The sequence below is a fragment of the Arachis ipaensis genome, chromosome B05 (assembly GCF_000816755.2).
Source record: "Arachis ipaensis cultivar K30076 chromosome B05, Araip1.1, whole genome shotgun sequence".
Taxonomy (NCBI): domain Eukaryota; kingdom Viridiplantae; phylum Streptophyta; class Magnoliopsida; order Fabales; family Fabaceae; genus Arachis; species Arachis ipaensis.
In genome coordinates this window covers 60,452,394-60,466,413 of record NC_029789.2, presented here as the reverse complement: position 1 = coordinate 60,466,413, position 14,020 = coordinate 60,452,394, and the positions used below count along the sequence as shown (strand labels likewise).

General features: G+C 40.4%; 1 protein-coding gene across 1 annotated transcript in view; it reads left to right on the top strand.

Moving 5' to 3' along the window:
* LOC110272085 overlaps positions 1,188-14,020 on the top strand; it is a 24,026-nt gene continuing 11,193 nt past the window's right edge. Inside the window, exon 1 of the mRNA XM_021123898.1 lies at positions 1,188-2,228. Coding sequence (XP_020979557.1) covers positions 1,470-1,862 — 393 coding nt within the window. The 5' untranslated portion in view covers positions 1,188-1,469 and the 3' untranslated portion in view covers positions 1,863-2,228. The remainder of the gene's footprint in view (positions 2,229-14,020) is intronic.

Genomic DNA, 14,020 nt, shown 5'->3' with positions numbered 1-14,020 from the left:
GACAAGAGATTTACAAATAGGAACAGATAAGGCATTTAGACAATTAGCAAGTAATATGCAGTCAAATAGTCAATCTCAAACAATTCATATAGTATGCATATGATGAATGCCTATCCCTAGTGGCTAATGATATCATCTGTCGGTTATAGAGCCAACCCGACAAGTCCTGGTACTAACCTTGGACTGTCCCTCTGTCGCGCATCCCCAACTCGAGTTATACTCATCATAAACTTGATCATAATCATGATCCATATCCATCACCCTCACTGGTGAATATTTACGGGGGCGAGCTCATCCGGGCCTTTCACAATGCCCGGCCACACTTACTGTAACATCCCGCATTTTTGAAAATCTAAATATAAATAAATTGTGATTTTATCTTATTAAGTTTAAACTTTATAATTTTAGAAATTATTTTGTTAAAAATAATTAAATAGATTCGGAGATAGTTTTATTTCGAATCAATTAATATTTTTAAGTAATCTAATTATAATGGAATATTTTGTATAATTTTAGTAATTGAAAAATAATAAAGAATTGTACAATTTAATTTAAGTAACTTTTATCCTGAAAAAGTTACGATTTATTTTACTAATTTGATATCTTATTTTATGAATTAATTAATTAAGAGTAATTAAATTAGTTTTATTGATATTTGAAGTTTAAGTTAATTAATATTCTTATGTAATTTTTATAATTGGTTATTTCATATGCTTTGGAAATAAAATTTAGTAATAGAAGTGTTATATATTTAATTTAAGTAATTTCTATTATGAATGAATTATGGTTTATTTTATTAGTTTGAACTTTAAGAGATTAATTTATTAGGAATGATTAAATGGATTTTTATAAATACTTTAAGTTTAAGTAATTTTATTATAATTAGATATTTTGTAAATTGAAATTAAAGTTTCAGATATAGAAAAATAATAGAGATTTGTATGATTTAATCTAGAAAATTGATATTTGAATTTAAATTGTACTTTACAAAATATAATTAACTTGTTCATTTTATAATTTAAATTAGAAATAATTGATTGAACTTAGCAATATGTTGATAAATAATGTTCCTAAATATTTTTAATAGAGTATATTTGATTCTAAAATTACTCTACTATTCAATTTTATCAAAATATCTATTCATATCTATCCATATTCTTTTATAAAATCCTAATTTCTAACCCTAATTCCCAAATCAAACTCAGAAACCCTAATTTCCCAAATTGAAAACCCTAAGTTCCTAATCAGAAATCCTAACCTACCCACTTTCTTCTCCCTTCAGCCGCACCATACCCCCCTTTTCTTCCTAAACCTAACGTAGAAACGGAAACAGAGAGCAAAGAGAGAGGGAAGAGCTGCTGCCATGCCGCCATGACCGCCGGACTGCCGCCGCAAGGAGCCCGTGCCACCATCGTCGTCATCCTCGTGAACTGCAGCGTCGCCGTTCAACCTCGTCCCGCCGCGTCTCCATGGTCGCCGTTGCTGCGAGCTCGCCACCGTCGAGAAGCTGCCGTCGCGTCTTGTCCCGCTGTCACCACCGTTGCCCTGGAGCTCGCCCGCCGTCGTCGTTGAGGGGCCAGCAAAGAGAGAGAATGAGCGCGGGTCAGGGTCGCCACCAAGGAGAGGAGCTATGCTCCACGCCGCCGTCGCCACCAGTCCACAACCACCACTACGAGGGTTCCGTCGCCGTCATTCCAGTGTCGCCGTTCGTACCCTTCGTAGCCGTCGCCGTCGCCGAGCAGTTGCATCGCCGGACATCATCGCTGGAGGACCGAATGGAGAAGCTAGCCAGTTCTGCTTCTGCCTCTGGTTTCTGGAATCTGAGAAGACGCAATCGCCGCTGCTGGAACTGTTATTGTTGACGTGGCCCTGTTCTGGCTCTACTCTGAATTGTTACTGCTGCTGTTTGGCTGATGCTGAAGCTTTCCACCACCACTGGAGCTGCCCGGAAACCCTGTTGTTGCTGCTCCGATAATTTATTGTAAGCTATCTGTAGTTCCAATTTTATTGAACTCATTTCCATTTCCGACTCCATTGAATTTGAACTCTATTTTGTTGCCACCGTGGTTACTACTGCGAGAGTGAAGAATGAATCGGAAATAATGCTGCTGCCGTTGATCGGAGATGCCAAACTGTTGCTGCTACTAGTTTGAGATGATATGGCTGCTATTAAGGTTGTTGTTCATGAGTGCAGCATTCCCAATTTCTATGGATTTCGACACTTTGAGGTAGGGGGTTTAAAACGATTTCAATTTAGGAATGCCTACAAGGTTTATTGAATAACTGCAAATAGATTTAATATCTGTGAGTAATTGATTGATTATGTAATTATTGAATTGTGGCTGAAATTGTGATTGGAATGGTTGAGATTGTGATTTGGAATTGTTGATTTGTGATATTGATTGATTATGTGGATTGGGAATTGCTTGATGACTAATTGTTGAGAATTTCTGGATTTTAATGGGTTATGTTGGATTTGTTGTCGTTGAGTTGTTATTTGGTATATTGTAATGTTAATGAACTTGGTTGGTGGTTGATTTGGAATTGGTTTTGAGGGGTTTTGAAGGGTTGGATTTTGAATAATAAATAGATTGCTGAAAAACTGATTTTTGAAATTAAAAGGTGACTTTGGAAGTGAATCAGTTATTCAACGATAATCGAAATGATATAAGAGCAAAGGCTGAGTAAAGTATAATAAAAGTTGTTGTTGGGACTCAATTTTGAGAAGTTTGAATTAATTATAGAACTAGTTATGATTTTTCAAAGTTAAAATGTAAAACTTGAATTTCTGCATTATTTTTAAAGGAAGCCGGAAATTTTGAAAAACTATAACTATTTCTGTGATTATCGGAATTGCATGGGACTAAATCTGGATTGAGCTTGGGAATATAGGGAACTGGACTGCTGAATTTGAGACTTTTTCACTAAGTTTATGATTTATGGTGAATTTTTGAATCATGGATGTCAAAACTGGTTTTTCTGCAGAACGTTTAACGCAGCAGCAACTTGATTCCTCTATTGGAAATTCTGCAGTTTGAATTTTGAAATGGAACTAATTTTAAATAAAACTTTATTCCTATTATTTTAATGCCGTAAAATTTCAGAACAATTGGACTTGTAGTTTTAAAGATATGAATTTTTGAAGGATGATGCATTATGCAGAAAAAGCCAGATTCTGTATTCTTAAATTAGTAACTTTGGAAGTTTATAACTTTTGATCCTGGATAGATATTGAGATGAAACCAATTGGAGGTAAAAATTAAGTATGTTTAGTATATGTGATTTTAATTTCAGGATTTTCCATATTTTAATAAGTGAGTTATGGGACTTGGAAGAGGTTGTGTTCAATGATTTGTAAAACAGAATTCTGCAGAAAATTACCTAACTTCCAAGCTACGTAACTCCTTCATTAAAAATTGTATGACCCTGGAACTAATTGAGAAAGAAATTTGGATGAGATATGTTTAACCACATTAATTTTGAAGGTGGTTGGATTTAATTTGGATTTTATATGAAATTTCAAATGTTGTATGGTGCTGCTGTCTTTTGGATTTAAAATACTGTAGAACAGTCACGGTTTTGCTTATATTCCCGAAGCTAGAGACAACGAAAAATTATGATTTTTGATTTAATAGAAATTTTAATCCGAGACGGTCACATGGATTTAAAGTTTGCGTAATTCCGAATTCATTTGATATTTTAAAAACAAAATGGAAATCAGGCTGCCAAGTTGTGTTGGTAATTATTTTGGATATGGAATTTAAGAAATAGATTTTCTATTATCAAATGTTTTTGAGAATATATTACTGTGGCAAATGCTGAAAGAGGCTGATGAATTGTTGAGAAAGAAGGAACCCGTAAGGGTGGATAAGACCTATTTTTAAAGGAGATTATGTCCAAATTTTATAAAAAATATAAGGACTTGATCAAAATAAATATTTAAGGCTTATTTAATGATAATAACTTCAATGGTTCTTTTGAGAAAAGAATATTTGGTTTATGAGATTGTTGGTAGGGGCGTGGGTCTAGTCCCACTTGCTCAGTGCGTAAACCATTATGCAGGGATGGTGGTTTTGTCCCGCCTGCAGTGAGGACGGTGGTTTTATCCCGCTCACGTATTGATAAATTGTTCAGCAAGGACGGTGGTGTGATCCCGCTTGCGTATTATTTTATGTACCCAGTAAGGATGGTGGTTTAATCCCGCTTACTGTGGAGGCAAGGACGGTGGTTTAATCCCGCTTGCGTGTTCCGGGCAAGGATGGTGGTTTAATTCCCGCTTGTCTATAGAACCTATGGATAAGGATGGTGGTCTAATCCCGCTTATCCGAGTCGGGTCTGGCAACATAACCGACGCGTGAGCTCATGGCCAGTAGGATAGGCATGCATCATATGCATCTATGTGACATTGTTTGGGTGTGTATATTGTAATTGGTTTGCCTAAGTGAATAATTCTGTTTAACTGCTAGTTGCTATACTTGATGTAATTGCTCTTGATTGTGTTTGAACCTCATTACTTGTGTTTGTAACTGATTGGCTGGATTGTGGTGAATTGGGTGTTGATTGAGTTGTTTGGGCCTAAGGCCGTGACTGGTACGTTTGAGGTCTAGTTTTGTATAACGTATCTGACTGATTCAGCATAGACTTAATGAACCTATGCTTGGAGCAGGATGATCATTTATACCGCGTAGGTAACTTCTTTTTTGTTATGGACTAGTAAGGTATGAAAAATCAAACTGGTTCAGCATAGACTTAATAAACCTATGACTGGGACAGGTTGGTCATTCATACAGTCTAGGAAACTTTAAGAGTTTTATAAAGAAAAATATGGGTTTAAGATTTTAGATAATTAATTGATGCTCTTAAAGAAAGTTTTGGACTTTGAATGTTAAACTGGTGGTTTTCAAGAGGACTCGTAAGGCTAATGAAAACAGTGTTATTTTAAATATCTCTGAACGAAGCTAACTATTTGCGATTCATTCTTTACTTTAATGGCATTCTCGACCTCTACTGAGAACATGTGTTTTGGTTCTCACCCCCAAATTTTCCACCCTTTCAGTGACACAGGTTTGAAGATGCAATTTGAAGCTGCAGGCGATTAGTAGACTTTCTTTATGGTTTGATTGCTTTCATAGAATCCCCTCGCTCTTGTCCTCTGAGATTTTATTTCACAGAGGGGTAGGTTTGGTATATTGTGTTTGAATTTCGTTTGGTTTCTTCTGTATAAGAATTATTATTACTAATATTTATGTGATTATTATTATTTGTGAATGTTTGAATTATGACTTTAATGAAATAAAAATAAAATTTTACAGAATTTTCTTAAAACTGAAACGCGAACTCGATACAAAGGCTCGAATATTAAGTAGTTAATACTAGAAAAGGTCACGTAATGTTCCTTCTAGTAGAAATACCTTGACTTAAGGAAGGTATTTTGCTGGACGGGACGTTACACTTACGACATAGGGTTAACAGAGCTTCGAGTCTCAACCTGGAGCACGTGGTGGCTAGCCAATGCTTCCTCCCAGGGAAACCCTCATCTCCGATGGTGGAAGTACAAACATTCACAATTCATTCAACAGCATATATGCATTTCTACTTAGCTATAATCATGGCTCCGCCGTAACACGGCAATAATCTAGCCATCCGGCTCACGGTTAAATCCATAACCAGCCAATTCATTAACAATTACGGCCCTTCGGCCCATGGCACAACAAGCACTTCCACCGCCATCCTCCGCATCTCGCATAATCATCTTTGATCCTCAATGATCATTCATTTTTCCCCTTGCTTCACTCGCAAGTTACCACATTCACTAGCCCTTTTTCCCATGCTAGACATATCATAATGATTTAAGACATAAGTAGTGAGATCGGAGGCTTAGAAGTATGAAATTTGGCTTTTAAAACTCAAAAATCAACTTTGGGATGAAAACAGGGCCACGCGTACGCGCACTCCACGCGCACGCGTGGATGGCCACAAAACTCATCGACGCACAAGCGTCATACGCGCGGGTTGAAAAATAGCCAAACGACGCACGAGCGTCAACCACGCGTATGCGTGGGTGCTCTTGCGCCCCAGGCACAAAACTGGCACAACTCTGGCACAACTCTCGGGAAAATAGCTGGGCATTTGGTGCAGCGCATCGACGCGCCCGCGCACACCACGCGCACGCGTGGATGGTGCTTTCTTGAAGAACGGCACGTACGCGCCAAGTGCGCCTACGCGCGGAGGGTCATTCTGCTAAAAATTTTCTAAGTTAAAAGCTGCAGAATTCACAGATTCAACCCCCAATCTTCCGACGGACAAAACTTTCTCATTTTAAATCGTTTTTCACCCGTTCTTCAAACGGCATGGACATCCCGGATCCAATTTCATTTTTGAATAGATTTGGCATAAATCAGAGATCCGTAGTCTAAGTTATGTCCCGTCAAAGTATGCCCAAAACCATATTTTCATACAAAACCGTAAAGTGCCATTTTCAAAACAAGCCATTTTCAACTCTTTTCAAAATCAATCAAAACATGCCAATTTCATCCCTTTTCTTTGAAATCAATCAAAATGTACCAAAATAAACATCAAGCCATCCTCAACTCACACATTGACACTTTACCAAAATTCTCAAAACCACATCTAACCATTTTAACACTTCTCAATTAAATGGCTAAAGGACAAACACAATATCACATCATACATCCTTCCTCATCCCAATTTCCAATAATACCATTTCCAATCAACCATCATTATACATAATCATCATCATACTCACCATCAACATGGTACCACCCACCAATTCAACCTTAATCATTCATCAAGCATATATCACAACATGCATTTTCTCATACATCACACAACCAATGCATCAATATTCATAATCACATATATGATCACATCATATATCTCAATCAATCAACAACATCATCAATTCAATGCCTATCTTAGGGCCTCTAGCCTAAGTATTTCCTACCACATTACATATTAGATACGAGAAACCGAAACCATACCTTAGCCGATTTCCCAAGCTCAACCGGAGCACTTCCAAACCACTTGTCCACAAGCTCTCAAGGTCTTAACACCTCTAAGAACAGATTTTATCACACAAAACCCTCTCCCAAGCTTTCTAAAATCACCAATCAAGCTCCAATATTCACATATACACAACCTAATCCACAATCATCATACCCATACACAACATCTCAATACCCAAACATCATAGAACAACAAATTATACTAGGGTTGAGAATCTTACCACACCCAAGGTCCAAGGAGACAAGATGAACCTTCTCCTTCAAGAGAGTTGGGTCCTATAACATCAAAGAGCCCAAAATCTCAACATTTCATCCATGAAACTCGAAAACAAGGGCTGAAATTTCGAAGAGCAAAATGTTTTTAGGGTTTAGTTATATTGGGCCAAGGGCCCACTTTGGGTCCGGTTGGACCGGTTTGGCCCGTTCGGTCCAATCTTTGTCCGTTTTCTATAAAATTGGTACCGAAATTCTCGTCCCAATCTCCTCTATCATATTAAGCCATAAAAATAACATTTTTGGCTTCCTAGAATAAATTCTCATTTATGGGTTAATTAGCCATTAATTAACCGGGTCTTACATTCTACCCACCTAATTGGGAAATTTGGCCACAAAATTCGAATTCAATTACCTGAGAATAAGTGCGGATAATCCGTTCGCATCTCCGACTCAAGTTCCCAAGTGTGTTCCTCAACACCGCCTCGACTCCAAGCCACTTTGACTAATAAAACCTTTTTTCCACGCAATCGTTTGATACTAGTATCATCTATTCTGACTGGAGCCACTGGAATCGTCAAATCTCCTCTTAACTAAACCGATTCAGGTTCTAACACATGGCTAGCATCAGGAGTGTACTTCCGAAGCTGCGACACATGAAATACGTCGTGCAGATTCGAAAGATGAGATGGTAGAGCCATTCGATACGCTACCGGTCCAATCCTCTCCAGGATCTGAAATGGACCAATGTATTGAGGATTCAACTTCTTTGCTTTAATCGCCCTACCTACTCCTGTGGTTGGAGTAACCATCAGGAAAACATGATCTCCTTCTTCAAATTCCAAGGGCTTCCGCCTCTGATCGATGTAACTCTTCTGGCGACTCTGCGCCGTAAGCATCCTATTTTGGATTTTCTTGACTTGTTCAGTGGTCTCAGCTATCATCTTCGGCCCCAACAAGCTTTTCTCTCCAGCTTCATACCAACATAGCGGAGATTGACATTTCCTCCCATACAATGCCTCATACGGAGCCATTCCGATGCTCGCATGGTAACTATTATTGTATGCAAACTCCACTAACGGCATATACCGATCCCAACTTGCCGGTTGATCCAAAACACAAGCTCTCAACATATCCTCTAGTGTTTGGATCGTCCTCTCGGATTGACCATCTGTTTGAGGATGGTACGTTGTACTCAAGCTTAATCGGGTTCCAAAAGCTTTCTGAAATGCACCCCAGAACCTCGAAGTGAAACGATGATCTCTGTCAGAGATTATAGTAGAAGGTACACCATGGAGTCTCACAATCTCCTTTATGTATAACCGTGCTAGTTCCTCAAGGGTGTAAGTCATTCGAATGGGTAAAAAGTGGGCTGATTTCGTCAGTCGGTCCACAATCACCCAGATAGCATCAAAACCAGTCCTAGTCCTTGGCAATCCTGACACAAAGTCCATTGCAATACTTTCCCACTTCCATTGCGGAACCTCTAAAGGTTGCAACATTCCAGAAGGTCTTTGATGTTCAATCTTTACCTTTTGACAAGTTAAGCACTTCGAAACATATTCCGCCACATCATTCTTCATACCTGGCCACCAAAACATCGCCTTTAAATCATGGTACATTTTAGTACTTCCCGGGTGAATGGAGAATCCGCTTTTGTGTGCTTCCTTTAAGATATCTTGCCTCAAAGTGCCAACATCCGGCACAATGATCCTACCCTTGAATCTCCATAATCCATCTTTTTCTTCCGACACTCTCCACTGTTTTCCTTGCTCGATAGCTGGTAACACCTTCCATAATGCTTCATCATTTTCATGAGCCTTTAGGAGCTCGGATTTAAAATCACTCGAGATTTCTAATCGGCTCAAACACAAGGTTCCAGATACTTCTCGAGCACCAATTTTTAGACTCTCGAATCCCTTGAGCAACTTCTCCTCTTGAAGCATCATCCACGCCGCATATAACGACTTCCGACTTAACGCATCCGCCACTACATTCGCCTTTCCCGGATGGTAATTCAACTCAAAGTCGTAGTCCTTCAATAATTCCATCTACCTTCTCTGCCTCATATTAAGCTCTTTCTGATCAAAGAGATATTTCAAGCTCTTGTGATCGGAGAAGACTTGGAACTTAACCCCATAGAGATAATGCCTCCACACCTTCAAGGCAAACACAACCGCAGCGAGTTCTAAATCGTGCGTAGGGTAACTAACTTCATGAGGTCTTAACTGTCGTGAGGCATACGCCACCACATTATGATGCTGCATCAGCACGCACCCTGGACCCTTTAATGAAGCATCACAGTACACCTCAAAAGGTTCGTTCGGCTCAGGTAACACTAACACAGGTGCAGTGGTCAACTTTTTCTTCAATGTCTGAAAGCTCTCCTCGCACTCAGGAGTCCAAACAAACGGGGTGTCTTTGATGAACCTTCGGTAATAGCCAGCTAAACCCAAAAAACTCCATATCTCGGTTACTGTGGTTGGTTGCCTCCAATCCATCACAGCTTCCACCTTAGTTGGATCTACGACTATTCCCTTCTTACTCACCACGTGACCCAAAAACTTCACCTCACTCTTCCAGAACTCACACTTAGACAGTTTCGCATAGAGTTTCTTCTCCTTTAAAATCTGCAACACGGTCCGCAAGTGTTCCGCATGCTCCTCTTCAGTCTTGGAGTAAATTAGTATGTCGTCAATGAAGACAACAACGAATTTATCCAGAAACGGACAGAACACTCTATTCATGTAATCCATAAACACTGCAGGAGCGTTCGTCAACCCAAAAGACATTACAGTATACTCGTAATGACCATAACGAGTCCTGAAAGCGGTCTTAGGGATATCCTCACCCCTCACCCTTATCTGGTGATAACCGGATCGCAAATTGACCTTGGAGAAAACCCCAGCTCCTTGAAACTAATCCATGAGATCATCAATCCTCGGCAATGGGTACTTATTGTTTATGGTGACCTTGTTCAGCTGCCTGTAATCCACACAGAGCCGCATACTTCCATCTTTCTTCTTTACCAGTAACACTGGAGCACCCCACGGGAAAACACTTGGTCGGATAAAGTTCTTACCTAACAATTCCTCTAACTGAGACTTAGCTCGGCCATCTCTAACGGTGACATTCTATAAGGAGCACTTGAGATTGGTCGTACCCCAGGCACCAATTCAATAGCAAACTCGACCTCTCGGTTAGGTGAAAATTCCTCAATATCATCGGAAAATACTTCCGGAAACTCACACACTGCCGGAATCTGATCCAATTTTTGGTCATCACCTGAAACACCCACGATTAACAACAGGATACCCTGACATTCGATTCCGGAACAGTTCACCATCATCGAATTCAAGTAATAATTATTCACCACAACCGGCCCTTCTGTATCTTCCGGCATAAAGTACACCGAATTTGTAGAACAATCAAGCAAGACATGGTTCTCAGATAACCAGTCCAATCCCAAGGTAAGATCAAGACCGATCATCGGTAAGCAGATTAAATTATGGACAAAATCACGCTGCTTGAACCTAAACGAAACTTTCAGGCATCCTAGCCTAGTTACCATGGCCTCATGGGTAGCATTATACACTTTTAGGTCATAACCTAAGGTTAGGATCTTCAACCCTAACTCATGGGCTTTCTCAAATGCAATGAATGAATGCGATACTTCCGAATCAAATAAAGCATTTAAAGTTTGACCAGCCATTTCATAGTTACCTCGAATGAGTGTCTCGGATCCCTCTGCACCCTTAGCTGAGGTGGTGAACACCCGACCAGTCTGCTGCGCCTCCCCGGCATCTTGTTTCTACTTCTCCGGACACCTTGGGAGCTTATGTCCTACCTTTCCACAATTGTAGCACAAACCCCATCCGGCCTTGCATGGTGCTCCCGGATGGTGACTTCCACACCTAGTACATGCTTGAACATTCTGAGGCTGCTTCCCAAACTTTTTCCCTTGGGAGTTGTTGTTGTTGGGCCTCCTAAAGGAACCTCCCCTCTTGAAAGGCGGACTTCTAGGTGCAAAGCTCTTCCCTCAGTTCTGTGGAAATGATCCTTTGTGACTCCCTTTCTCAGCGGCTGCCCTCTTCACACACTCTTCAGCAACCCCACACTTGTTCACCAACACAGCGAAAGTTCTGATCACCATTGGTCCCTGAGCTCCATTTTTGTCATTTCCATGGTTGTTCATCTGTTGACTGAGAGCCTCAGCAGTGGCTTGTATAACAGCAGCCATGTTCTCCAACGCAGTCATAAAGTTCACCGGGTCATTAGGGTTAATCTCTGGCGCACGAGCATTAGTACGACCTCTCCCACGGCCTCTACTACGTACACGAGACGCCATCTGGTTCCTATACACACCAAACAATCGATATTAAGTTGATCAGTCTCAATATCGGAAGTTTAGTGCTTCAAAGTCCCAAATGCATGCTCATGAACGTTTATGCCAACTATATCAAGTAGATATACTAACAGCACATAACACACATACAGAGAATGCACAGAAGCATAGTCAGTCCATTCCACAGGCTCTACAGGAACAAACTGCTCTGATACCATAATGTAACACCCTACCATACAGAGTCTTATGCTTAAGTCATAATTCCGAGATGGCAAGGTATTACGACCTCTAAAACAAAAATTTAGTACGTATAGTAGTATGAATGATGTTTATAACTAGGAGCCTTTGAAGAAAAAGGGGTAAACAAAAACCGTAACTCGAAAGTGCAACACTCCGATCGATAACGTAATGAACAGGGATAAGTTAACGCGAGATTATATATATACAAAAGAGTGTCAAAAACGGGAATATCAAAACTCAAATCCGGATGCGAAGATAACCGGTCCGAGCATAGCAATATATATATACATATAATAAAATAAGAAAACTCCAAAGGAAACCCAAAGGGACACAAATACAGAACCCTATTCTCCAAAAATCTCCTATAAGAGGAGTCATCACAGTTTGTATTATTTAGTGGAGATAAAAGTATCTAAACAAGATATATAAACCAAGACGGAGTCCTGAGAACAAAGGATCTTCGCTAATCCAGAAGTCTCCACCATGCCTCAGCGAGAAACCTCACGTCCTGCATTTGAAAACCACAAAATTCGCATGGGTGAGAACCAGAGGTCCCCAGCATGGTAACAGCTTCCACATATATAATACATAATAATAGAGGAAAGCCGAAGGCAATCCTAGAACTTCCTCCAGATAATATCAAAGCTTATAAACAAACTAAACTGTAAGTGGCAATTGACTAAAGATCCTTCAGGCTAACTAATACTTCCCTTTCCAATTCCTTCAGACCTTCCAACCACCAGCAGGAGTATAATATAGCAAACACAGTTATATCAGACAAGAGATTTACAAATAGGAATAGATAAGGCATTTAGACAATTAGCAAGTAATATGCAGTCAAATAGGCAATCTCAAACAATTCATATAGTATGCATATGATGAATGCCTGTCCCTAGTGGCTGATGATATCATCTGTCAGTTATAGAGCCAACCCGACAAGTCCTGGTAGCTAACCTTGGACTGTCCCTCTGTCGTGCATCCCCAACTCGAGTTATACTCATCATAAACTTGATCATAATCATGATCCATATCCATCACCCTCACTGGGGAATATTTACAGGGGCGAGCTCATCCGGGCCTTTCACAGTACCCGGCCACACTTACGACATAGGGTTAACAGAGCTTCGAGTCTCAACCTGGAGCACGTGGTGGCTAGCCACTGCTTCCTCCCAGGGAAACCCTCATCTCCGATGGTGGAAGTGCAAACATTCACAATTCATTCAACAGCATATATGCATTTATACTTAGCCATAATCATGGCTCCGCCGTAACACGGCAATAATCTAGCCATCCGGCTCACAGTTAAATCCATAACCAGCCAATTCATTAACAATTACGGCCCTTCGGCCCATGGCACAACAAGCACTTCCACCGCCATCCTCCGTATCTCGCATAATCATCTTTGATCCTCAATGATCATTCATTTTTCCCCTTACTTCACTCGCAAGTTACCACATTCACTAGCCCTTTTTCCCATGCTAGGCATATCATAATGATTTAAGACATAAGTGGTGAGATCGGAGGCTTAAAAGTATGAAATTTGGCTTTTAAAACTCAAAAATCAACTTTGGGATGAAAACAAGGCCACGCGTGGATGGCCACAAAACTCATCGACGCGCAAGCGTCATACACGTGGACGTGTGGGTTGAAAAATAGCCAAACGACGCGCGAGCGTCAACCACGTGTACGCGTGGGTGCTCTTGCGCCCCAGGCACAAAACTGGCATAACTCTGGCCCAACTCTCGGAAAAATAGCTGGGCATTTGGTGCAGCGCATCGACGCGCCCGCGCACACCACGCGCACGCGTGGATGGTGCTTTCTTGAAGAACGGCGCGTACGCGCCAAGTGCGCCTACGCGCGGAGGGTCATTCTGCTAAAAATTTTCTAAGTTAAAAGCTGTAGAATTCACAGATTCAACCCCCAATCTTCCGACGGACATAACTTTCTCATTTTAAATCGTTTTTCACCCGTTCTTCGAACGACATGGACATCCCGGATCCAATTTCATTTCTAAATAGATTTGGCATAAATCAGAGATCCGTAGTCTAAGTTATGTCCCGTCAAAGTATGCCCAAAACCATGTTTTCATACAAAACCGTAAAGTGCCATTTTCAAAACAAGCCATTTTCAACTCTTTTCAAAATCAATCAAAACATGCCAATTTCATCCCTTTTCTTTGAAATCAATCAAAATGTAC